This window comes from Vigna unguiculata, chromosome 1, assembly GCF_037176805.1.
Source record: "Vigna unguiculata cultivar grain cowpea cultivar isolate G323 ecotype 2 chromosome 1, ASM3717680v1, whole genome shotgun sequence".
Lineage (NCBI taxonomy): Eukaryota > Viridiplantae > Streptophyta > Magnoliopsida > Fabales > Fabaceae > Vigna > Vigna unguiculata.
In genome coordinates, this window is record NC_140792.1 from 41,432,005 (window position 1) to 41,456,881 (window position 24,877).

General features: G+C 30.0%; 2 protein-coding genes and 1 pseudogene across 2 annotated transcripts; 2 read left to right on the forward strand and 1 right to left on the reverse strand.

The window, feature by feature from the left end:
- The first annotated feature begins 4,858 nt into the window (after window positions 1-4,858).
- Window positions 4,859-8,652, forward strand: LOC114180669 (adenosine kinase 2-like). The gene is made up of 12 exons (XM_028066972.2): window positions 4,859-5,007; window positions 5,192-5,245; window positions 5,977-6,023; window positions 6,170-6,201; window positions 6,286-6,387; window positions 6,473-6,540; window positions 6,696-6,772; window positions 6,890-6,987; window positions 7,063-7,133; window positions 7,213-7,279; window positions 7,371-7,554; window positions 8,315-8,652. The coding sequence occupies exons 1-12, from the start codon at window positions 4,925-4,927 to the stop codon at window positions 8,455-8,457; spliced, it is 1,026 nt and encodes a 341-aa protein (XP_027922773.2). The 5' UTR covers window positions 4,859-4,924; the 3' UTR covers window positions 8,458-8,652.
- Window positions 8,653-14,313: 5,661 nt separating this feature from the next.
- On the forward strand, window positions 14,314-17,009 carry LOC114185008 (uncharacterized). The gene has a single exon (XM_028072481.2). The coding sequence runs from the start codon at window positions 14,555-14,557 to the stop codon at window positions 15,953-15,955; it is 1,401 nt and encodes a 466-aa protein (XP_027928282.2). The 5' UTR covers window positions 14,314-14,554; the 3' UTR covers window positions 15,956-17,009.
- Window positions 17,010-21,833: 4,824 nt separating this feature from the next.
- LOC114187581 (auxin-responsive protein SAUR50 pseudogene) lies at window positions 21,834-22,436 on the reverse strand (annotated as a pseudogene).
- Between the last annotated feature and the right edge of the window lie 2,441 nt (window positions 22,437-24,877).

Consider the following 24,877-nt stretch of genomic DNA (forward strand, 5'->3'; position numbering starts at 1 on the left):
ATATACGTCATTATTATTCTAACATATAAATGTGAGTTTGATATATTGTTATAATTTTTTTAAAAAGTAACTAGAAGAAGTTTGATAAAAAGAAATTGTATTAAAAATATAATATTATTTTTCACCCAAATTCTTGAATAATAAATTTATAAATATTTCCATCTATATATTATTATTTTTATTCATTTTCAATTGACATTAAACTTCTAAATCCTCTTAAACATAAAATGGAGAGTTTCAGATCATTTAGTTCAAAAACTTCTTAACAATAACTTTAACATTAAAAACTAAACCCAGATAATAATACAAAATACCATATCCTTTTATTTTATTTTATTTTTCATGTTTCAAATAATTGACATCCAAAATTTTATACACAGTTATCCTGCTAAAATATGTTAGATCAAATAATTATAAAATTCATTTAACTATAATTGCATAATATATTAGATATTAAAGTGGGTTAACTTAATTTAAACGAGTGAGTTCGTTATTACATATTGAGCTAAAAATATCAACCTAATCTACTTCGTCTATTCATAAGTCAAAACTTTGTAATAAAACAAATTATCTTATTTAGGAATGTTTTGTTTTTATAAATAATTTTATTTATTTATTTATTTATAGTAAAATAGAAATTATTGACTTAATTCATTTTTTATAACGGTGAAATTAAAATATTTATCTAATTTTTCAAATATTATTGTAAGACAATAGTTAAAAATTAAAATATTAATGTATATATAAATTGATACAAAAATAAAATAAATACATTTTTGAACAATAATTTAGTATTTAAAAGATGAAATTGTATATTTACCTCTGTTTGATAATAAGCCTATTTCTGATTATAAATCTTTTATCTGATATTATAACCACTTATACTACATTTACAGGATCTTACAAAAAGTTGTGTATTTTTATTTAAAAATTGACAATGCTATACATATTAGGTTGTTCCTTAAATAAGAGATATAAAATTAATATTACAAAGAAAGTACTAATGCACCTCTATACATCACCATAAAGTAATACAATATAAAAGGAATGATCTAATATATTTTTATTGAAGAAGAATTTCATATAAAAATTTGATATAATATAATTATAATAGTTATAAGTGCTATAATTTGTTATTAGAAAAGTTGTTCATATTGAGTGTTGTAATCATGAAATAAATGTATTCATTCACATCAAAATTATTTTCTTATTCTTCTTTTTATTATTCTTTTTTCTTTAGTATTATGATCACCCTTCTAACATTTATTGTATTAATATCATTGAAAATACAAATTCATTATTTATCTCATTTTGAATGCAATTATTTATATAAATTGTTTGATGTTAAACAACATTAATTAACACAACTTGTCTTTAAAATACTCTATGCTCATCTTTTCCAACAAGAAGAAGTACATGTTAAACTAAGTACACAAATAACAAACATTTAAGCTTTGAATGTTGATCTTCATAAGACTCTCAACAAGGTTTTTTCCCAATCGTCTTAATAGTTAAAGAGTTACCAAACAATTTTTCTTGGTTTTTGAGATCCCTCCAATGAGAAATCAATCAACCATTATTCCTCTAGGTCAGCCACTATCTTTTGTATACACTGTAGTATGTCAATTTTAACTTTTGTTTCAGCTTTAAAATCGAAAAAATAATGCAATTCAAAATTTATATAATAATATGCAACATGTAAAGACCTATAGAGTTGATTGTCCTATCTCCTATCAATAATATTCCACGTGTCTTCATAACTAAAAATACAATTAAACAAATGTTGTATTATTTTAAGATATAAAATATAAAAGATAAAATAAAATTTTAATTTGAAGATTAGTAAATTGCCAACCTTTTTCTTATCAGCATTCGACTTTATTTATATATTTTCTTTATCCTGATCCATTGACTCGTAGATGAAATTCATGATTGATTTTTGATCCAAATGTATCATTTTAAGCCGTTGCATTATAGGAAATGGATCCTTCAAAGATATATGACAATATTTTTCCAATATAGTTCTTCCTTTTTCTCATTAATGACTCACCTGCTATTTTATAACTGGACAACATTCTCCTCACCAATTTCTTAAAAAATGTCATCCAACTTTTTAGAAATTTTTATCAGCTTTTTTTAAATATAAGATGCATCAATAAATTTCAAAAAAGGTTTCCTTTGGACGGTTAACTAAGAAGTTTAAAATAGTCATTCCAATTTTGTCAATCCACCCATTAGTCATTATTATGCAACTCGTTTTATTCCATGCAGTCCTATGAATCTCCAAAGCATCTTTTGTTGCCTTAATTTCTTCCTTCAAATACTTTACTCTAATTTCATGGTATTGCCCTAATTTGAAACTGAATCAATCATTTTCCTAAATGTTTTGCTTGTTGCCACATTAAACGGTATGGCATTTTCAAAGAAAAAGTTTTCTACATTTCTACAAGTACTTTCTCTTTTCTCTTTTATCCTTTTTGAACATTTGATTGATTGTAACGTGAGGATGTATTCTTCTCTTCTTAAAAATATTTTTACTATTGCTCACGTCCTTTTTTTCAACTTTTTTTTTTCAGTCTCTACATCATTATCCTCGATATCAAACCTTGGTCTTTTCATTATCTTTGTTGCAAGCCCATAACAACTTCAAACATTTATTTTTGACTCCATCCGTCAAACTTTTGCAAGCAATTACATCCCTTTGAGTTCCCGCCAAGTGGCGCTTCAAGCGATAAACCCCTCCTATTATAATATTTTGGCAAAATTTGCACTAAATTCATTTTTTACTACTTTTTAGAGTGATCATTTAGTAAGTTGTCAGCGACACCATAAAGGGTAGAAGCATGTAGAAGCATCGTAAACCATTGTAATGTTAACCATACGTATGCCTCTTGTTTTGTAGAATGAATATATAAATGTAAAAAAGACGATACACAAAGGAAAACACAAAGATACAGATGGAAGAGATAAAAAGAGTGTGCAGGTACCTTTAGTGTAAGTGTTGTGTCGACGAACAAGGAGTGTGCAGATAACTTTAGTATGTGAATCTTTTCAGGAAAATAAACGAGAAGCAAAAGAAAATATGGTAGAATTTTTACTCCTTGAGTGCCACTAAATAAGTAATGTTTTATCTAAAAAAATAATAATCATTGGATGCAAGCGAAGATTAATCCAATTTTACCCTCTAAAATTTTAAAAATATTTAAAAATAATTAACGTAATAAAATATGAGAATACAAACAAAATTAAAATAAAACAACAGACGAAAGATAATCATAATAACTTATTATTGTATATATTAAAATTTAATAAATTGAATACATAATACCAAAAAAATTTAATGAAAAAAACACATCAAAAAAGTGACACAAATAACATTAATATATTTTGTTTTATAAAAAAATAATAAATAACAACATTATTATGTTTTTATACGAGAATTAATAAATACTTACAATCAATAAAGAAGGGTGTTAACAAATGCCTGGATAATGCCTGGATAATGGTTAAAGAATAAATATTATGTGTTGGATTTATATTCTTACATTAAAAACTGGAATAATTAATTTTATTAATTAAAATAATATAAATACATATAACTAATTTTATGAAAACAAAAATATCCTTTAAAATATATAAACAATAAAAAAATATTTTGAAAATTCAATTAAATCTCAAATCAACACTTTAATTATTTTTTTGTAATTTTTTTAGTTATTTAATACTATTTTTTGTTAATTTTTCTATTAATTTAAACTTTTTATGTTTAATTATATTTTAAGTTTTAATAACATTAAAATATAGTTATTTTATTATTTAATTATTTTTTAACTTTTATCGGTAAACATTAAATAAAATATTATAACAACTATGTAATACTTATGGATATTCTTATTTTTTAAATAAATGAGAATGTTAACTCGTACCCTTTTAAGACACTCATTAAAAAATTATTAATGTTCATTGGTAATATTATTTTTACATTGAAAACTGAAATAATTAAATACATTAACTAAAATAGTATAAATGCATATTGCAAATTGTTTAAAGATAAAAATATCCTTTTAATTTTTAGACAATAATTTTTGATACAAAATACGGACATTAAAATTTTTAAAGTCTCAACTCAAATTAATACTTTAATTATTATTTTTTTATAATTTTAGATGTTGAACACTATTTTTTTTCTGAGATTTTTTTGTTAATTTGAAATTTTTTATGTTTAATTATATTTAATTTTTAACAACATTAAAATATATTTATTTTATTATTATTATTTTTTAATTATTATTGATGAGTATTAAATAAAGTATTAAACATATGAAACACTTAATTATAAATTTTATGTTTATTAATTATACGATAATGAGTTAATATTCTCCTATTTTTTTTATTACATACAATTAAAATCATTGATTAGAAGGACCGACCATTATGATTAAATTTATTGTTTCCATCAATTATCCATGTTACTTTAAATATAATTTTCTACTAAAATGTTAATATTTATAAAATAAATATATATTTTAATTACAAGAGATAATAACAAAATAGAAAAATTATAAAGACAATAATCGTATCTATCATCTTCTTTTTGTACAGTATTTGTTAATAAAATTTGACCTAATTACAAGATAGAATTAGGTTAATGTTTTTGAACTTACCAAGTTTTGGTTCAGTTTTAGATATTTCATCCACCTTCGATTATTTGGATCCTGACGAAGGTGAATAATCATTTTAGTTTATTTTTATCTGTGTGATGACGTGGAAAATGGCAAACAAAATATCAATTTCAACGTGTGGGCCCAAGAGACGCACGGCGCTGCTAAGTAAGCACCACGTATAAAAGCGTAGCATTGTATTTTCGTCGTTCATTCTCACAGTCACTTACTCTTCTCTTACCGTTTTGTTTGATTCGATTACAATGGCGTCCGAAGGCATTCTTCTCGGCATGGGAAACCCTCTCCTCGACATCTCCGCCACCGTCGACCCTGAGTTCTTGAAAAAGTATATACTCTCGCCACCTTTCTCTTTTGCATGCCGTTATTTAACGATTAACCTCGTTTCACCGTCGTTGTTTTTAATTTCCTGAGATAACGATTAACCTCGTTTCTTGGATGGTGAAACGACGTCGTAAGTCGTGTGGTTTGCTTCTGAATGTTCTTTCTTTTGTTTTTCTGTGACATGACAGGTACTCTCTGACCTTGAACAATGCGATTCTTGCGCATGACAAGCACAAACCTATGTAAGGATTTCTCTGTTTAAGCAGCGCTGTGTTTTTCTTCTCTGTTGTGTTGATTATTGGTCTTGTTCGTCCTGTAACGCCGTCGTTTTGCTTGGTTGAGTTTTGCGGTTTGTTGATTTGCTTTGGTGACTGAGGTTTTTTATCATTGGAACGTCGAATTTTGTGTCCTTGCAAGCACTGCAGTCCTTTACACTTTGGAGCGTGATGTTGTATGACTTTTGAATGTGTTCTTTGGGATATCAGAAACGTGCTAGTTTGATACGGTTCTTGGTTTGCGTGGGCTTATTCTTATTTGGACAAAACTTAGATACAGATATATGGTCAATAGTTGCTTTGGTGATTCTTATTTTTTTTTTTAAATTAGAATTAAAGATTTACTTTAACAACCAGGCTAAAGATCTGCATTCAAAGATTTACGGTGAAATTTCAACTTTAATTGAAATACAACGCAAGAAAATGTTTACAGAACTGGATCAAAGTTTTATATCAACTATTGAAGGAATACTCAGAATCTGGCTTATCTTCCCTTAGATACATGGTAATTGATATCAGTGTGTGTATTTTTGCATGATTGTAAAGTAAAGACTTGTTGCAATAGTGCATGGGGTATTCAGCCTCATATTTTAATAAGATTTTGGATCTTTCTCTGCTGATCTTTAATTGCAGATTCTTTTATGATTACTTGTTAAAAGATATCTTTTTAGTTCATTTGATAAGATGCTCCATTTCAGATATGAAGAATTGGTTGAGAAATATGACGTGGAGTACATTTCTGGAGGTATTTCACTAGATCTGGAATATTGGATAATATCTTAATATTTAATGTCAAAAGCGAATTCAATAAAAGAAAGAAAGAAAGCGATTAGCAGTGGAAAAACATAATTGGTAATGACTGTTGCTACAATTTGTTTTTTGTGCCGGCAGGTTCTACTCAGAATTCAATCAAGGTTGCTCAGGTATGTATTTGTATAGTTAGTTAGTAATAATCTGGATGTGCAGTAGCTTTGGTTAAAGTAATTTACCATTACTTCTTCTTGTAGTGGATGCTCCAAGTTCCTGGTGCAACAAGTTTCATGGGTGGCATTGGAAAGGATAAGTTTGGGGAAGAGATGAAGAAGAGCTCAAAGCTTGCTGGTGTAAATGTAGGTTTAATCACTCATTTTCTCCTTTCACTGGCATGTGCTTCTCTGTACTGGCTTAACAATTATCTTATTTTTCATTCACCAGGTTCACTATCATGAAGATGAATCCACACCTACTGGAACTTGTGCTGTTTGTATAATTGGTGGCGAAAGGTCAGACAATCAAAATTTTCTGTACCTTTTGCTTCAGTGTTTTTTATAATTGAAATTATTTTATGCCGTTTATAAATAAAGTATATCCTTCGGCCTGACTTCTACTTGATTGCAAATTTTTGGAAGCCTTACATTTTGATCGCCTCTGAATACAGGTCGCTTGTTGCAAACTTAGCAGCTGCAAATTGCTACAGGTCTGAGCATTTGAAGAAACCAGAAAATTGGGCACTAGGTACTTTGTTGTTGGTCTATGCAGGCACTTTTTTTTTCTTCTTTAAGTTCTTCATGCCTGAGTAATTCAAACTTCGGTTGACTGACATATTTTGCTGTGCAAATTTCCCTCACACAGTAGAAAAGGCCAAATATATTTATATTGCTGGCTTTTTCCTCACTGTATCACCAGATTCTATCCTGTTAGTTGCTGAGCATGCTGCTGCAAATAACAAGGTGAAATATGATTGAAAATTTTGTTTTTTTCTTTTGAAGGAGGTTTCCGATTCTTAATTTTATTTATGTATGCAGATCTTCTCGATGAACCTTTCGGCCCCTTTCATCTGTGAGTTATTCAGGGAGAGACTGGAGAAAGCTCTACCGTAAGGATTCATCTCGGATAAATTAAAATGATTGAAATTTTACATATTTGTTCTTAAGGATGTCCATTATGTGATTCAGGTATACAGATTTTGTTTTTGGAAATGAGATTGAAGCAAAAATATTTTCTAAAATTCAAGGCTGGGAGGTAACCCTTGTATATCAGATCTTTAGAGAAGTTGTGGTTTTGGACGTAGAATGTTAAACCATTACATTTATTGGTCTTTTTTTTTTTCTAGACTGAAAATGTCGAGGAGATAGCTCTAAAGATTTCGCAGTGGCCAAAGATATCAGGAAAGCATAGAAGGATAACAGTTATCACACAGGGTGCGGATCCTGTATGTGTTGCTCAGGATGGGCAGGTGAAAATGTTTCCCGTGGAACTTTTGCCTAAAGAGAAACTAGTTGACACAAACGGAGCAGGTACTGTGCTACTGCTTTTAGGAGTTCAAATGCGGTTATGTTACGTATTTATTTATGTAAATAAATCTCGTAATGGTCTTTCATTGTGATAGGCGGATACATGATCAGGGCAGAGTGGATTAGTTGAAGAATAGCCCCATAGTTAGAGGTGCATAATCATTAGGTTAGGAATGACTTAGATCGAATGGGGAATTAATTTTCTGATTATTTAGTTCATAATGAAAAACATAACATTGTTTGACTCCATATATTGAAGAAAGGCTCCATTTGTTATAATTATTTAAAATAATATCATTATTATGGCATCTGTTATAAGTATTATAATATTAAATTTTTAAGTATTTTGAGAATATGTTCTTATTGTTCTATTTAAAGGCTTAATCTTTTTAATAAACATGTAAGTTTAAGTTTAATATCCTATTTACAGGGGTGTTGTTTACCTCTGTTTAAAAGAGTTCTTTACCAAATAGACTTTAGACTAGAGTATGTTTTAGAAAAATGCTAAACCGGCCTTAGGCTTTGTGTAGCAAGCCTATTTTCACATGTTTCTGTTGTCTTCAATTGTGATATGCTCTATACGAATACATAATTCCTCTCTGCATTTCTCCTAAATGCATTGTATATTATTCTCATACAACATTGCTACCAACATGGAAAGATCATAACATTATTTATGATTTTTAAGGCACGGATATGTTTCATTGGTAGGTGCCAAACAAGATGTGGATTTAGTTTCATCCCTTTTATTTTTTCTCTGTAGGAGATGCATTTGTTGGAGGATTTCTTTCACAATTGGTTCAGGAGAAGCCCATTGAAGAATGTGTGAGAGCTGGCTCTTATGCAGCAAACGTTATCATCCAAAGATCTGGCTGCACTTATCCAGAGAAGCCTGATTTCCATTGAGTGGTTTCTCCCGGTTGTGTTGTTGCCTTTATGAACTTTTGATTGTCATCAGGAAACATTTTGTTGTATTGTGATAGTTGCTGTTAACTGATTTTTTATTTTTCATCCCGAACTACTAGGGTAAACGAGGAAAAGTTTCACCGGAGAATTGAACTTTTTATATGGTAATCTTATTTTTGCCAAGTTTCTTACAAAGTCTTTTTTTAATTAGATATTTGTTCTAGCCGAAGGTAAAAATTCGATCAGTTTGAGCATGATTAGATATTTATGGGTATTGTTTAAACTCGTCCTGTTTTAATGAAGAATTCTCGTATTGATTGGGTATGAGTATAAAAAATTTCTAACTTTTTAATTAGGTATGACATGTATATATTCGTCCATGTACCTGTCATAATATTTGTTTCTACCATATTTTTATCCCATTTAAATTATTAAAATATTTACATTTAATTATGTAACATTATATATATATATATATATATATATATATATATATATTATTTCTCCTAGTTGTTTGGTTTTGGTTTGTCATTTGTATTTTCAATATATTTTTTATCTTATCATAATCTTTATGTAATTATGAAATTATGTTCATATAGTGTATGTTAATTAAATATTTTTTATGTTTCATATTTGAATATTTTTATTTATTATATATTTTTCTTTCACACGATGATATTTAACCCTTTTAATTTAAGTGTTTAATAACGTAAATCTTTCATTTATCTTCTTATTCTATTGTTATTAATTTTTGTTTCATTTGAATAACTCTTTTTGTTTTGCTAAAACAATTTTTTGTTATATTTCAACCATTGACTTGATATTTGAAAAGGTTTTATTAAATCTCTAAGAAATTTTTCATTTTATCATACTCTTAATTATACATTTGTTTTGTGTTGTGCAATTTCATTCAATAGTCTCTCAAATTGTTTTAAAGATACATATTTGATAATTTTTTTATATTTTTATTTGTTATTTATTTTTATCATGTAGAATACTATTTTGATATATTTTATGTACTTATTTTTTATTTTCTAATTTATTATCAATCATACTATAATTTTGTTATTATAATTGTACAAATAAATTTTATTTATTATAATATAAAAATGTAATATAATTGCCATGAATTTTTTTTTATTAGCATCCAACATATATTGAAGTTCAAAATATACAATATCTATTTTAAAATTTTATTATTATTATTATTATTTTAATATTTATTCTTTGTGTAATTTTAATCAAGTGGTATATTATAACTTCTATTAGTGTATAAAAAAATATTTATTAGAATTTAAAAAATTGAAATAAACTGACATTTAAAATATATTTTAATTTGAATATTTATTTAATTTTTATATTTTTTAAAAATATTTTAAAATTTTATCAAATAGATTCTATTAATGTTTGCAAATTTAATAAATGTTTTAGTTTTGATAAAATTTTATTTGGTATTCTAACTTAAGAAGTATACACTTATGATTTCTTTCTAAATAATTGATACCAAATAAACAACTCCCTCTTAATATTAAATATTTGATAATATTATGTTTTATTTACTATTTTTTTTATTTTATAAAAATTAATTAATATTGAAACACTAAAAAAATGGATACGATAATATACTCATTATTCGGTGGGGATGTGGATGAGATAAAAGTTTTATATTCATTATTTTTAGGTGTGGGTATAAGTATGAGGATGAATTTTTTCTATGGGGTTGCATATGAGATAGGGAAACCCATAAACCCACTTAGTTGCCATCCCTATATATGATCCCCTGTCTCTCTTCTCATGTGCTCCTGTTTATTCTACTTTTTATGTCTCCTCGACTTCTTTGCTCCCTTAATGCTTCTCTAGTGCACAAGTTTAATGCCTTTTATTCACTCATTTTAATGCCTTTTTATTGCACTCCTCTACCTCCTATTATCTGTTATCCGACTTGACACTTTAATTTCCTCAACTATCATCATGTGGTATCCTAGGTAGCACTTAATCTTCTTTCCTATAAAGTGTTCAATCGGTATTGAACTAACTAGTTGGGGCCTGTCACAACATAGTCTTTCAACTTTTAACTTTTTTGTGCGTAAGGTTAGGAAATGCCTAACCTAATAGCATAACCAGTATTGGGCCGATTGGTTTGGGTCTATCACCACAACCCCTAGCCTTTAGCTCTTTGGAGCCTAAGGTTAGAAAAAGTTCTAATTTAAATGAAACACTCCTATTATGAGCCCAATCAACATTGGGCCCAAAGAAGCTGCTATAATACATGGCGATCCATCACATTTTCCTAATGTTCCAAAATATGAAGTGTCCAAAGTATTAAAATGTTCCCTATCTCAAAATGATTCATTGTATGCAGCGTTTTCCTCGAAGTAGTTTAAAATACACAATAAAATATGCCATAAAAACTTTAAAAGTAAATACCTTATGTTGTCTAAGGCTCAACCAATCGCCTTTTAGGAGATTTATTTTAGCTTTACAAGCATTTTAGAAAAATTAATTAGAATACATACGTTTTATAAGCGAGTCTTCAAATTTCTCATGACACGTGTTTTGTAAATAAAAGATCTAATATTCAACTCATTTACATTTTACAAATGAGTGATAAGAAATTTTCTACTCAAACTTGCATTTTATTAGTAGGTGATTGAATTTTCATCTCATTTTACAAATGAGAGACTTGAAAAATATTTGTCTAAGCTGCAACTAGACCTGCACCATCATAGTTAAATGTGTCATTAGGGAACATAATTATCTTTTTTTTTTATCCTCTTGTTATTCGTCATCTATGATTTTCCAAATTACAAGACACAACTTCAAATTGCATATTACTGACTGATATGACTATAATTTTTAAGAGACTAGTTATATTCAACAATATTACCATCCTTAGAAACAGAGTACCTCTAGTGGAACTTTTTTTAGGAAGTATCAATTGCTTAAAGTCGATTGATTAACTTTACAAAAATTGTGTTTTTTAAAAAAATATTATCTAATTTATGAGAAAAACAACAAAACAACACTTTTTCACATTGCATTTTTAGATATTTGAAAGTATGCTGCACTGAATTTTTTTAATATGAACATTGAATTTGATGAGTTTGTTCATCTGGTGGTTTATTAGTTCTTTCAATAATTTTATTTCAAAATTGTGTGCAATGTCATGCTTTTTATATGAACATAATTTATCGGACAAGAAGGAGACAAAAAGGTCACGAAGTATTTCATTATCGTGTAACAGGTGATTATCCCTTTGCTTAGATCATATTACCAATTGATTGGTTCTACGGCTTGTTTGGAACAAGGACAGCTTTGTGCAGCTGGATCGCTAAAACATCGTCATCCAACATACTTTTCCTCATTAAGTTTAGTAAAATATTATCGTACATTTTATTTAGTGATGTTTAAAATTCCGTAGTTTTAATACTTTTTAATCAATAATAAAGTGTAAGCTATCAACACTGTTTTGCTATCACTTTTCCTAAACTATTTATCATACATTTATACTCACTTTCCGTAATTCGTGCTCCTTTTCTTTTGCTACCGACCAATGCTTTGTCGTTACTTCTGTACGTAAAAGGGTCGTTCAAATAATCACCACATTACTCCAACCAAAATAGCCTAATTAGAGCTATCAGAAACAAATTTATTTTGTTTAGCAAAGACATTACAGAGCTTGGGTTGATATTTTATGACTATTACTTTCATGGGTATTCACTGTTCAATTCAATTCGAAATCTAAATCAACCTTCAAATAATACATTTTTTATTTCAAACAACACAAGTCATTTCCATGGTAGTTTTTTTTTTTGAAAAATTGATTCAATTATATATTATTGTCTTGTAATCAATTTGATTCTTATATTTATTTTTTAATTTAATTCAATTTTATTTTTCTTTTAAATGTAACACTATTATTTTTTTCTAAATTGAGATCAAATTTATTTTTTTATAAATATTATATTTTTATTTAAATTTAAATTTATAATTTTATTAAATATTTTTGAAATTATTTTTAAATCAATTCTAACGATACTAGTGTATTCCATTTAAATAAATTACTTTCAATTTTATACAAAAAAAAAATATGCGCTAATAATATACTAGTCTAAAATACCCACTCTTTCTGTAAATGGATCTTAAATTTATTTAAAAAATACAATAATATTTATATATAGATATTTTTATTAATTAAAGGAAATTTAAATGTATTTATTATGATTATTGAATAAATAATACAACATTTACCTTTGTTCTTAAAATAATATTCATGTAATTGCAAGTTGTCAAAATCTTCATCCACATGCACATCATAAAAGAAAAACAATTAAATTTTAGATGCAAGTATAATAGGAAAAACAATATAAATAAATGATTAAAATAATTTTTTGGTCCTAGTTCAATTATTAATTAAGTCTTCTATTATTTTTTCAATTAAGTTCTATTTTTTAAAATTTAATCCAATTTGGTCCCAATTATTAACAACATTAATATCGTTAACAACGGATGGATAGTTGGTAAGTGTGTGCAATGTGGTGATGTTATTTGTTTCTAATGTGGACTTTTTCTTTATAATTATTATGGTAAAAATTGAGAATGAAAAATTGTTTAACTTGAGAGAGATGGGAGAAAAAATTCGTGATAGATTTGAACTAAAACATTATGCGAGAAGAATTAATGTATCAATTTTGTGAATTAGAGTGTTTTTCCTCGGAGTCTCAAAGGCGTTCAGTATCAAAGGGGAGTTTAAATTATTATTATGCGAACGTGGGTTTCATTTTGGGTTTTTTTCACTAGTTTACTGTTGCCACTTGTTTCTAGGTAAAAAATGTTGTGGATTGTGTCATTTTTTATGCCATTTGTCAGTAATATTGTGTGGGAAAGAAGTACATGGTTGTGTAACCCAAATAGATGGAGTTTGAGGTGGAGATTTGGATTGTGTTTGAGTTTTAGGTGGAGAGTTGGACTAAGTATGAAGGTCAGGTTTGAGTGATAGGGGAATAGATGAAAAAGTTGGTGATCTTTAAGTACTAGTTGATGTGAGTGTTAATTGTGATATAAGTGGTGTAGTTGAACATGTATGTCTGTTATACAATCACTTTTATTTGGTTTTGATCACAAATTCTGTATACGCCATATGTATATACTAATTGGATCAACTTTTAAAATAAGATGACTTAATTGAAAAAAAATTTAGGAAACCTAATTGAATATTTAAAACAAAATTAAAAAAATAAAAATTAAATCAACCTCAACGATAATTTTACTTTTGTAATCAAATTGATCAATTTATGATTTTTTTTTAAATTTAATTAAATTTCAAATTTATTATGAACGTAAATGTTTTTAATTGAGTTTCTATTAATTTGTTTTAAATATTCCAAATTAGATTATGTTAAGCATCTCTATAATTTTTTCTATTAAATTTATTTAGTTACTACAACATTTATATTTTTTTAATTGAATTTTTATCCTTTAATATTTTTAATTGAGTAATATAATTAATATCTTGCTATTTAATATCAAACAACTTAATTTTGTTTACTGAATAATAAAACTTATATATTATGTTAACCTTAAGTTGACAAAATAATAAGTAATAACAATTAAGTAAAGTGAAAAACAAAATAATGACCACGTTAATTTATAAATTTAAATTTTTTAAATACTGAATAAATAAAAATATAAAATTTATTGTTAACTTGAAATTTACTTAAACTTTTTTTTTTGTATAACTTAAATAATTGAAGACATGAATAAAGAGTGATTTGCAAAAGCGGTAGTTTCATTTTAACGGTTTTGTTTTATCGTGGTAAAGTAAAGGTTTCTGAAGTGGAAGCCCAAATCAAGATCCCCGACGAGACGACTCATCTTTTCATTCTCATCTTCTCATCTCACCTCAGAGTCTCCTCTCGTATTGTCACCTAGAGCGTTGAATGCACGGCCCTACCGAAGCGCGTGAGGAAAACTCCCAGAGTCATAGCCAGCCAGCGACAACCACCTTCTCTTACCTTTGTTGAAAGAAAATCGCAAGAAAAGAAAGGAAATCAGAACGTAACCAACGAAACAAATCGGAGGCATTCTTTGAATCGCCATGAGCGACCACCACCCACGGCTGCATCACCTTCGTTCCACATCGCACCTATTGAAGGAATCTCTGTCATCGTTCTCATCCAATTTCATCACATTCCTTTTCCTCTCTTTGCTAACCCTCTCCTTCCGAACCCTTGTCGAGACAGGCACCGCCCATGTCACCTCCTTCATCGACCGCGACCCTTCCCTCCGGGCCCTCCTCTCCCGGCTCGACCTCGCCGGCAACGCCCACCATCACGACCACGGCCACGACCTCCCATCCACAGCTGCCAACCACGCCCTCCGCCACCGACGCCGCCCCTTCCTCCACCTCACCCGCGTCGGAACCCTAGACGATGACTTCTTCTCCGGCGACGACGACGACGACCGCTCCCTCTTCGGCTCCATCCCCAAATCCCCCGCCAACGCCACTCTTCTCACCCTCTTCCCCTTTTCCCCCACCTCAGCCTTCTCCGATCTCCTCGCCGACGACGGAGTTAGGGTTTCTCAAGTCATCCGCTCTGGAACCACCTTCAATACCCAAGGATTGTCCTCCCCGTCGTCGCGAACGCCTCGCGACGACGATAGCGAGGAGGAGAAGCGAAACGAGAACGCGGAGAGGAAGGAGGGCGTGGATTTGCAATTTTTCGTGAAGGGGATCGAGGTGGGTCGTCGGGACGCGGCGGCGCTGTTTTTTCTGGTGAGTTTCCTCTCCGCCGCCTACGGATGGGTGATTCTCGTTTTTCTCGTGACGTATTCGTGGGTGTTGGGTGTTGTGTTCGTTTCCGTTGTGAATGATCTGTTGGGGAGGTTTAGCTCCGTTACGGTTTTGGTTTGGGATGGTTCGAGGTTAGGTCTGAAGAGGCTTTCGGGGTTTATTCTGATGCGTTGGGCTGTGAGGGACGCGTTGACTCAGCTTCTGGGGTTGTGGTACTTCGGAGAAATTGAGGATCAGTACTCGTTTTTCAAGCTCTTTGTGAGGTTGAAATTGATGCCCTTCTCTGTTATGTCTCCTTGGGTTAGGGGATTTGAGAGAGAGATTTCTGGGTTCTTGTTTACTTGGTTTCTGGTGGATACTTTTGTTGCTTTTATATTCTCTGTGGATGCTTGGGTTGCCATTGTGGACTCAAGGAAGAGTGGGAGGGAGATTGTGAAGGAAGGGTGCTATTTGATATCTACTATGTTCAACCAGGCTATTCAGGTTAAGTGCTTGGAGGCTATACTTTGTGGGTCCTTTGTCAGGTGGGGTTTAGGCCGGGTTTGCGGGAGGTCCTTCGCCAAGATGTTTCAGTCCACCATGGAGGTTTACTTCATGGTTACTTGGCTTTTGTTTTACTTTGCGGCAAGGTGTAGGGACGCTGATCTTCATGGTAGGAGATTTGGACAGAGGGAATTAGAGGGCTTGGTTGAAGGTCTAAGATGATGTTTGGGGGTGGTTGAACTAGGATGGATGAACGTGGTTTTTTCTTTCTTTTTTCTTATTGTGATGCACAAGTAGCAGCAGCAATGTTTCAAAGGTTCTTTGTGTCTCCCACTTTTACCGTCGCTGTTGCCGCCATTCTCTAGTTTTGTCACCAGCGATGTGTCGAATGTGTACTTCACCAAAAGGCTGATTACTTCTCGTGTATATTCTGAATGAGGGTAGTTCTTATGTATATTATTCATGGAATTGTTGAATTAGTTCACTCAAATATGTGTTGGTGATGATAGTCACAGATTACAGGGTTTGGGGTATAATGAAGAATGGTAATGATTTTTCTCCATGCAACTTGGGCTTATGTTGTGATGACAAAAGTAACTGCATAGCCTTCTGTTTGTTTGGAGTGATGCTCCATCTATTAGGGAGATTTGGTGGCATGACTTGGACATAATCTACAAACAATGAAAAGCACTTTAACCTGCTACATAGAATAGGGACAATTATTAGTTTGAGTTCTGCATTGTGTCCCCCTTTTAGAAATTCGCCAGGAAGGCTGTTCATGCTAAAACTTTTTGTTCTGTATGATTATCAAATCCTTTTCATTACAAGCCTTCACATTTGCTGTATGTATATAATCATCTTGTAGAAAGTTCATAAAACTTGTTTTGCATCATGGAGTTACTCGACTAAGTTTGAATGAGAGGAAAATTTTGGCTGATGATAACAAAACTAGGGCTACATCAAGGGGCATTCCAAGTTTTTAATTATTTTTTGGAGAGTTTTGTGTGTACTTCTGCTAGTCTGATATTTGATAGTTAGAGTAAACAGTTGGTGTTTTCTGTCTGGTGTTTTGTATCTTTACTTTATAGTCATTTGTCTTCCTGAATTTACAACCCTTTCCCTTTGACTAGCATCGTGGAATGCGATTTTTTATGTATAAATGTTTTGTTAGAGGAAATGGGATTTACCTGAAGATGAATTGTGATATAAACTATTTGTAAAAGCAACTAGATTGCAAATTAATGAATTGTACTCTTCCTCCTGGTTGTTTGTGACTGATAGGATTTTCCGGTTCTTTTAACAGAGCATATGTAAAATTGTTGGACAGTATTGTCCTTGGGAACAACGAAATGCAAAATAAAAGTGAAAATACTTGAGTTTCGATGATTTACTAAATAAACTGTCTTTTTGAGGGTGATTTCCCTAAAGACCAGAGGATTTCTTAGTATTACTGCAAGAAAACTATAGAGGAGATAATTTTGAAATGTACATTGAAGAAAAAATGGAGAGAGGGAAAAGCATAAAAATTTGTTTTCCAAAATGAACCTTGCTTTCTTTTCATTGCATTAAAAACTTGAACGAAATGAGAGACCAATTACATGGTTACTTTTATTTGTTTATTATATCTTGGTATGTAAAAGCTGTAGACCATAAGAAGAACTCTCTTAACTCAAAGTTAGTCACAATAAGACCAAAATAGGTTTGTCCAAAATAGGTTTGTCGTCTGATGAGAGGAGTTACTGGAGTTACTGCATTGTTTATAAGTAAAAATTGTTTACAAATCACTTTTCATTTCCTTAAAATCTAGGGAGATATTTTAGTTATACGAGCAACAATCAAGACTCGGAACCACCAGTAACCGAGCAAAATTAAACGTGTTGTGTAAATAAGGTAATTTAAATACATAGTGAAACAATTGTTAGGTTAAGACTTTCATGCTGATCGACCTCCCTGCTCGGTGCAGATGCGTCCAAATGCTAACTTGACTTTCTGAAATTTGAATGATCATGTTAAAATTGACTAATACTTAGATGGTACATAACCCTTCAACCTTGAGTTTGTTGGCATTCCAATCTTTTGCAAAATATTCTCCTAGGCTCATTATGACAACTTTTCCTAACTTATAGCTTCAGTGCACGTGCCTTGCATTTTTGTGTTTTTTGACAGTTAAGATTCAACTTTGAGAAGTAATTATTACTATTCCCTCTTTTTTCACACTCTTCAAAACGTTTTTACTTATATGTTTACTTATAAACTACTTCACCTTCAAACTTTGCGTTTTCCTCTGAACAAGTCCCTGATGTTTTGCTCCTTTATCTTTTTTCTTGCCATTTTTTCGTTGCCATTTCTTTCTCCATATGTGTTTCTATTCTATATTTATTTGCATTTGGCCATATTTGCATGTTCTTTAAGTGTTTGTTCTTGGATGAGTGCATATGCGTCTTTCCTCTACACCTACGATTCCCTGCATACATGTCTTGGTAAAATAGCATAAATTTCTACCATTTAAATGTTTGCAATATACTCGTTCTGATTGTTATCTACATATTTCTCCCTATAATCTTTCTAGGGTTTTAATTTTTTGTTTAGTTTTAGGTTTAATGTGTGTTTGGTGTTTGTTTTTGGGTGTTATTCCTAGTTTACATGAACTTGTTTATTTGTGATGATCTCGTATACCTTTATTTGTTTATATGCTATTATTTAATTCCTTTTTCCCTCTTTCCCCCTTTCTGGGTTTTTAGATTTTTGGAGTTTTAAACACTTATGAACTTTTAAAACTCCTAACTAACCATCTGACTAACTTATAACAAATCGACCTTCCATCATGGCAATGTCTTATGACCTTTATTATCCTTGGGCAAGCATGAACCTGAAGACAGAATACACTACCCTATACTCGCTAAAACAAATTAAAGCTTTCAGACGTCGCTAGGCTATATGAAAGAGTGATAAGAAAGATGTCATAGTCGGTACCTGTGACCTTGATGAACCTATAAGCACTTTTATTTGTCATTGTTTTTGAAAAACTCATTCCCCAATCTAATTTCATCTAATAGTTGGGCCTTTGTGAGGGAGTCACATATCTTGTTTATCCACTTCGATATAACTTTGACCTCTAACATGTTTTTCTACGTTTTTGAACTTGAAAATGGTTCTCCTAAGCAAATTTGGGTGATATTGAATGGCGTTAACGGTCGTGGTTTACTGACTTTGAACCAATCCTTATATAAAGGTTTCAATCAGATTTTTGGCTAAAATTTTAGCTCCTGAACATAACCCTTCTTTATCGGAAGGTTTCCTTTTATATTGGAGTCCAGACCCTCACATCCAAAGTGCTTGTCAACCGGAAGATCTGGATCATACCAAGCAAAGAGATTGTTTAATGTTGGAGACATTAGACATTGTTTTTTCATTGTGTATTTAAGCTATCTTGTTTACATAATATTTGTAATTTTGCTCGGTCACTGGGTGGTTACAGAGTCTTAGTTGTTGCTTGTATAACTTAAATATCTCCTTGGATTTTAGGGGAGTGAAAGCTATTGGTAAACACTTTTTACTTGTAAATAAAGCACTCTTAAAATTTACACATTTCATCCATACATGATATTCATTCATAAATGCGCTCAAGACAAAAACAAAAAACAAAAAGTTGGATGCATTACATCTTTGCCTTTTGAAATCAAGGCATGAGATCCATAGATCCGGACAACCAATGATATATATAAACATATTTTTTTTAAGTGAATGATATCGTTTTAATAAATTTTAAAAAATCAAGTTTTATATTAATGATTGTTAACTTGTGAAAGGTATGCGATCTCATTTTTATATCATTTTTTTTTCAATCTTGAGACTTAATTTGATATATTTTATAATAATATATTGACATGTGTTAGTTTTTAAAAGATAAAAGAGATATGTTAGAATAAAAATAGTATATAATAGGAGTTAAATATGTATAACAATGTGTATTAGCAATTCCTTGTTTTAATACACATTTTATGTTATTATTTTTTACTTAATTATATTTTAAAATCTTAATATTTTTAAATTTAAAATTATTGTTCTGTCATATATATAAAAATAAGAGTGAAATATAGACCATGTGGTTAGTCAACAATCTACTATAAAAAAGCATGAAGCTCACTAAACATTTGAACATGTATACAAATATATCTTTCATAAATCATCATAATCCATATTGATCAAAGTACTCGTTAACCCGTCCAATCTTACAACCTATATATATATATATATATATATATTAATTTTGTATTATTGTGAGTTTAAAAATAACTAAATATTTCCATTCATTTTAATTGTGAAATCCATAATACATTTTTTATTTAATTTTTATTTCAAATTAATTGAAAATACAAAATAAAAAATACATTATGGGTTATATATCTTGAAATATATTTTTCGACAAAAAAAAGAGGATAAAGAGAGAGAGGGATGCAAACTGGTGTATAGTATGGAGAAGGATATTAAATTTCACCATCCCATGATAGTGAAAGTTGAAATATATGGAGGTTTTCTTTTGACGGATTTTAACTAATAGCTTTTTAAAACCAAAATAACGTATTTAAAATTTATATATATAATTATAGTCACCGATATAATAAAAATATAATATAATTATAAGTATAAAAGGATAATTCGAAGTTATATATTTTCTTTTCCTTTTAAGTTTAGAAAAATAAATTTAAGTTTAGAAAAATAAATTTAAATACATTTCATTGCGGAACTTAAATTTTCCAAAGTAATTATGAAGTAACTTTCATTTGAAATTTATTAAAAACAAGAAAAATGATATTTTGACTATTAAAAATTAACAAATTAAGTGACATCTTTTAAATTATTTTTGAAATATAAAAAAATAAAAAAAGAAAAAAAATGAGAAACTATCGTAAAAAATATTATTTTAAAGAAGTAAAAGTTGTTAAAATTTAATTGTTAAAAAATATTTTTTTTATTTTTAACCAAATTTCAGATGAAAGTTACATCAGAGTTTCTTTGAAACTTAAGTTGCACAGTGAAATTCATTTAAATTTATTTTCTAAACTTTAACCTAAACACCACATAGTTACTCGAAAGCAAGTGTTTGAAGTGATTTGGATATGAAAAATAGAAACATTTTCCTTGACAATGATTTTGATGGCTCCAACAGATGAAGACGGAAAATCTAGGTCAACCTCTGCAAATATCTTTAGGTTAGGCCCAATGCTTCTGCTACAAACTGTTTGGGAGCTATCATTTGCAGAAGGACAGAATGTGTTGGATGAGAAGACAAAACTTGTGTCCATCAACTCAGTATGACATGGTGTCACAGGGATCACCAGAGCTAACTCTCAATAATTGAACTTCCCAAAAGTTAGACCTTAATTTTCCTCCTTTAATTTTTTTATACAGTTTTTAAAGATTAAATCGAAATATAACTCTGACTTCTAAAGAAAATAGTATAAAGAGACTACTTTATCATTTCTACTTTCATGTAGAACTTAAAATCTCCTCTCTATATTTTCTTGTATATGGCAACGTGAGAAACTTATATTATTAAAACAGTTTCCAAATACATCCTTATCAAAATATAAATGCTGTTCATAATGTACATAATCAGATCTACCTTGGACTTTGGTGGGCACACATGTCTCCACAAACTTTTAACTTTTCTTCATATATTTATAATCGTAAGTACCTTAAAATGTGTGTTTGTCTGCACATGTGTGTATAAAATACCGTAAAACTTTAAGTTTTTTTATTCGTGATAATACAATTTTATAATATATAAATAAATACAAATCTCATTTTATATAATTTTGGAAGATTGATTTAGGTTTAAAACTCATTTCTTAATAAGATTTGTTATTTGTTGGATCTATATTGTTATCCGTTACCAAATCATTTATTAATGAGTATGCTAAAGATACCACGTCGAGATCAAACAATTTCATAATATATAAACTTGATTCTTAACCTTTGGAGTATTATGCGTATTTGCGGTTCATTTTCTTAGTGGTATCAAGAGATCCTCATCATCCTTAAATAATCCAAGGATCAAGTAATTAACTTATATTGAAAACTAATGAACTTCCCTTAATTTACTCAATGCGCCGATTAACTCTGCATGTTCCCTGATGAGAGAAAAAACACAGATCAAACAAGAACCTGGATCTACAACATAATATTATGGCTACATACATATATCCTGGTAGTTGTTAGAGGTAAATGATGACTCAGACACAGAGAGAGAGTCGTTGGTTATGCGGAGAGGTTGCGCAGCGAAGAACAGTGAGGAAAAGATGCTCAGTGCAAGGAATATAGAGCTTTGAGTCAGCAATGAAATCGTACTCATCCTGAGCCTGATCCAGCAAGGTCTTGAAGAGAGGATGATGGAGCAACGTGATCTTGATCACATATCTCTTGTGCTGTTCTCCCACGTACACAACCAAATGACCCTTTGGCACATCGTTGGGAATATCAGATTCTCCTTCGTTCTGCATCGATGGCCACACTTCCCATTCGCAGCAGTAACCGTAGGCACCACACTGGATCACTCGACTCCCCACTTTCTTCCACTTGTTAAGACACCCTCTCAGAAACTTTCCCTTCATTATTATTCTTCTCTTGAACCTTCTAAATGTGTGTGAGAGAGAGAGAGAGAGAAAGAAAGTACGTGGAGTACTGGGAACATGAAAAGGTTTATATAATTGCGGCATGGGAAGTACAAATGCTCCAGAACATTATGGGAGTGATTTTGCTTTTCTAAGTCAGATACTTTTTTTTTTTCTCCTTGTCTGATATAAAACTCGTTTTTCTTACCTACTATTCTTTTAGATTTTTGTTTTCAGTGTGACATGCAACTTTCATTTTAAAATGGTCTTTCTAAATTAATTCAAGCATGGCAGGAAGACTCCAATCTGAAAAATTAATTCATTAAATGGAAGAATAAGCACTGCATCAAGTAACTTGCTATTGAACACACGACTCTTAACAATGAGAAACATTTTATTTAGGATTTGTGTTACATTCGGCTAGCTAGGTTTTACTTGAGCTAAAAAAACCAAAGATACAGTAATTAAATGGTTGACATGATACATCGAAGCTTTTGCCTATACAATTATGGCGGAAACATCAATATCCAATAAGTGTGTCAGATACTTGGATACATCAAAATCTAATATATATTATTCTAAAGCGTGTCACAGATACTTAGCTGACTTTACTTGTTATAGCAGCTTCTTTGTAGTATTGTACCCAGTTCTGCTTAGCATTAAAAATATTTAATTTTGGTATTTTAAAGATATTTTTAATATATTTTAAAATTTTAAAATTATTTTTCATCGATGTATTTTGAATGTATAACAGATAAACAGTACATCAAAATCCAATAAAAAATCCAAATTCCATTACACTTACCAAATTATACCAGCATGCAATGACAGAGTGGTTATTTAGAAAATAGTAAATTAATTTCAGTTAAAATACAGTCAAAATAAATTTATTTGAACTCTCCCTATATATATATATATATATGTCACATTATATACACGGAGGGTATTATTATCTGTTAACAGGTGTTTGATTTATAGCAGTAAATTTAATTATAGAATGTTTTGAATTTTAAGTTAAAAAGGTGATTTTTAACCAGGTAAACGTATTGAAAAATCTAGGTTTTATGTAATCTTGATGGTACAATAAGTATTGTTCGAATAGTTGTACTTACAATTACATTGGCTCTTGAACTATTAGAATCAGGCCAAAATGTCAAGTATATACCAGCAGTTAAAATATGAGGAATCATATTTACATAACCTTTTTATAGAAGTTATACAGAAGAGAATGAAATATATGATAAAATATATGACATGATTAAGAGAGACAGAGAAAAAACAGTATAAATAGTAAACAAGTCTGCAACATTATAAATAGAGTTTAAAAGTAACCTATATTATGAACATTAAAGGTTTGGTCATAAAAGCCACTTGACAGTAAATTCAATATTCTAAGATGTAAGGATAGTGTGTTTCTCTGTAATTCTTAAAGGCCGGTGGTTGATGGAGTGACCTTTCGAAGTTCTTAACATTCAGACCCCACAACTTGGGTAGGAAAAGATAAGATATGAATGAGGGATGGGAAAAAGTTTCTTGGGTGAAGTGCAAAACCACTTATTTCTCTTCAATTTCCATATTTTTATATTCCTTTTTATTTTACAATATATAAGTGATAATAATAAATTCTAGTATAATTATTTCTGTGTATCACAGATAAATAAACATGAGAAGCCACAAACATGTGTCTCGAGAGAATGTGATACCCACATCTGTTTATTTTCTTTAGTGTATTTAGATCTACTCAGACACTTTCACTGTAGAACGTTGGTGTCTTTGTCAATTTATTTTTTTTATAAATTTGGACTTGTTTCAGATACAAAAACCTTGTCCAAGGCTTTTACTTTTGCATAGAATGAGGAGGTACTTATCCGTACAAAAATGTTACTTATTCAGTCCTTTAAGAAAATGAGTTTCATTGTTCCTACTTGGCCCTTACGTATTTAGGAATATGTTTCCTCAAAACTGTTTCTATAGTCAGGGAAGTTTTGGGAGAAAATATATATATATATATATATATATATATAAGATAACTCATAAAATGAATGATGCAATGAAAATAAATAAGTAAAAAAAATGATAGAAAATTGTTAGAATAAAATATCTGTTTTATGGGCTATACATTGAATAAGGGATGGAAGAAAACATATACATTTGCAGACAAAAGAATGACTCTCACAGTTCTTTACCCTGCTGAAATCTTTGCCTTGATATATGTGACATGTTTGACTTGATTCCCGCAATCCGGTTTCTCATGCAAAATTCATTGGTTTTCAAGTTTCAGTTATTTATTGATCTTAATCTTATCATTTTGTAGCACATGAAACTTTCTGAGAAGGAAGGTGAACGGTTTTTACCAAGAAAGATAATTTTGTAATAAGAAAGTATATACTATACTGATAAACTGAAAGTGTAACCAAAAATATAAACTAAAAAGATCAAAGAACCAAACAATTTGTATCAGACAGATGATTTTGCCATTCTATTTTGGTTGAGATGTTGAGGAAAAGGTAGGGTATTTCTTAAAATCTTA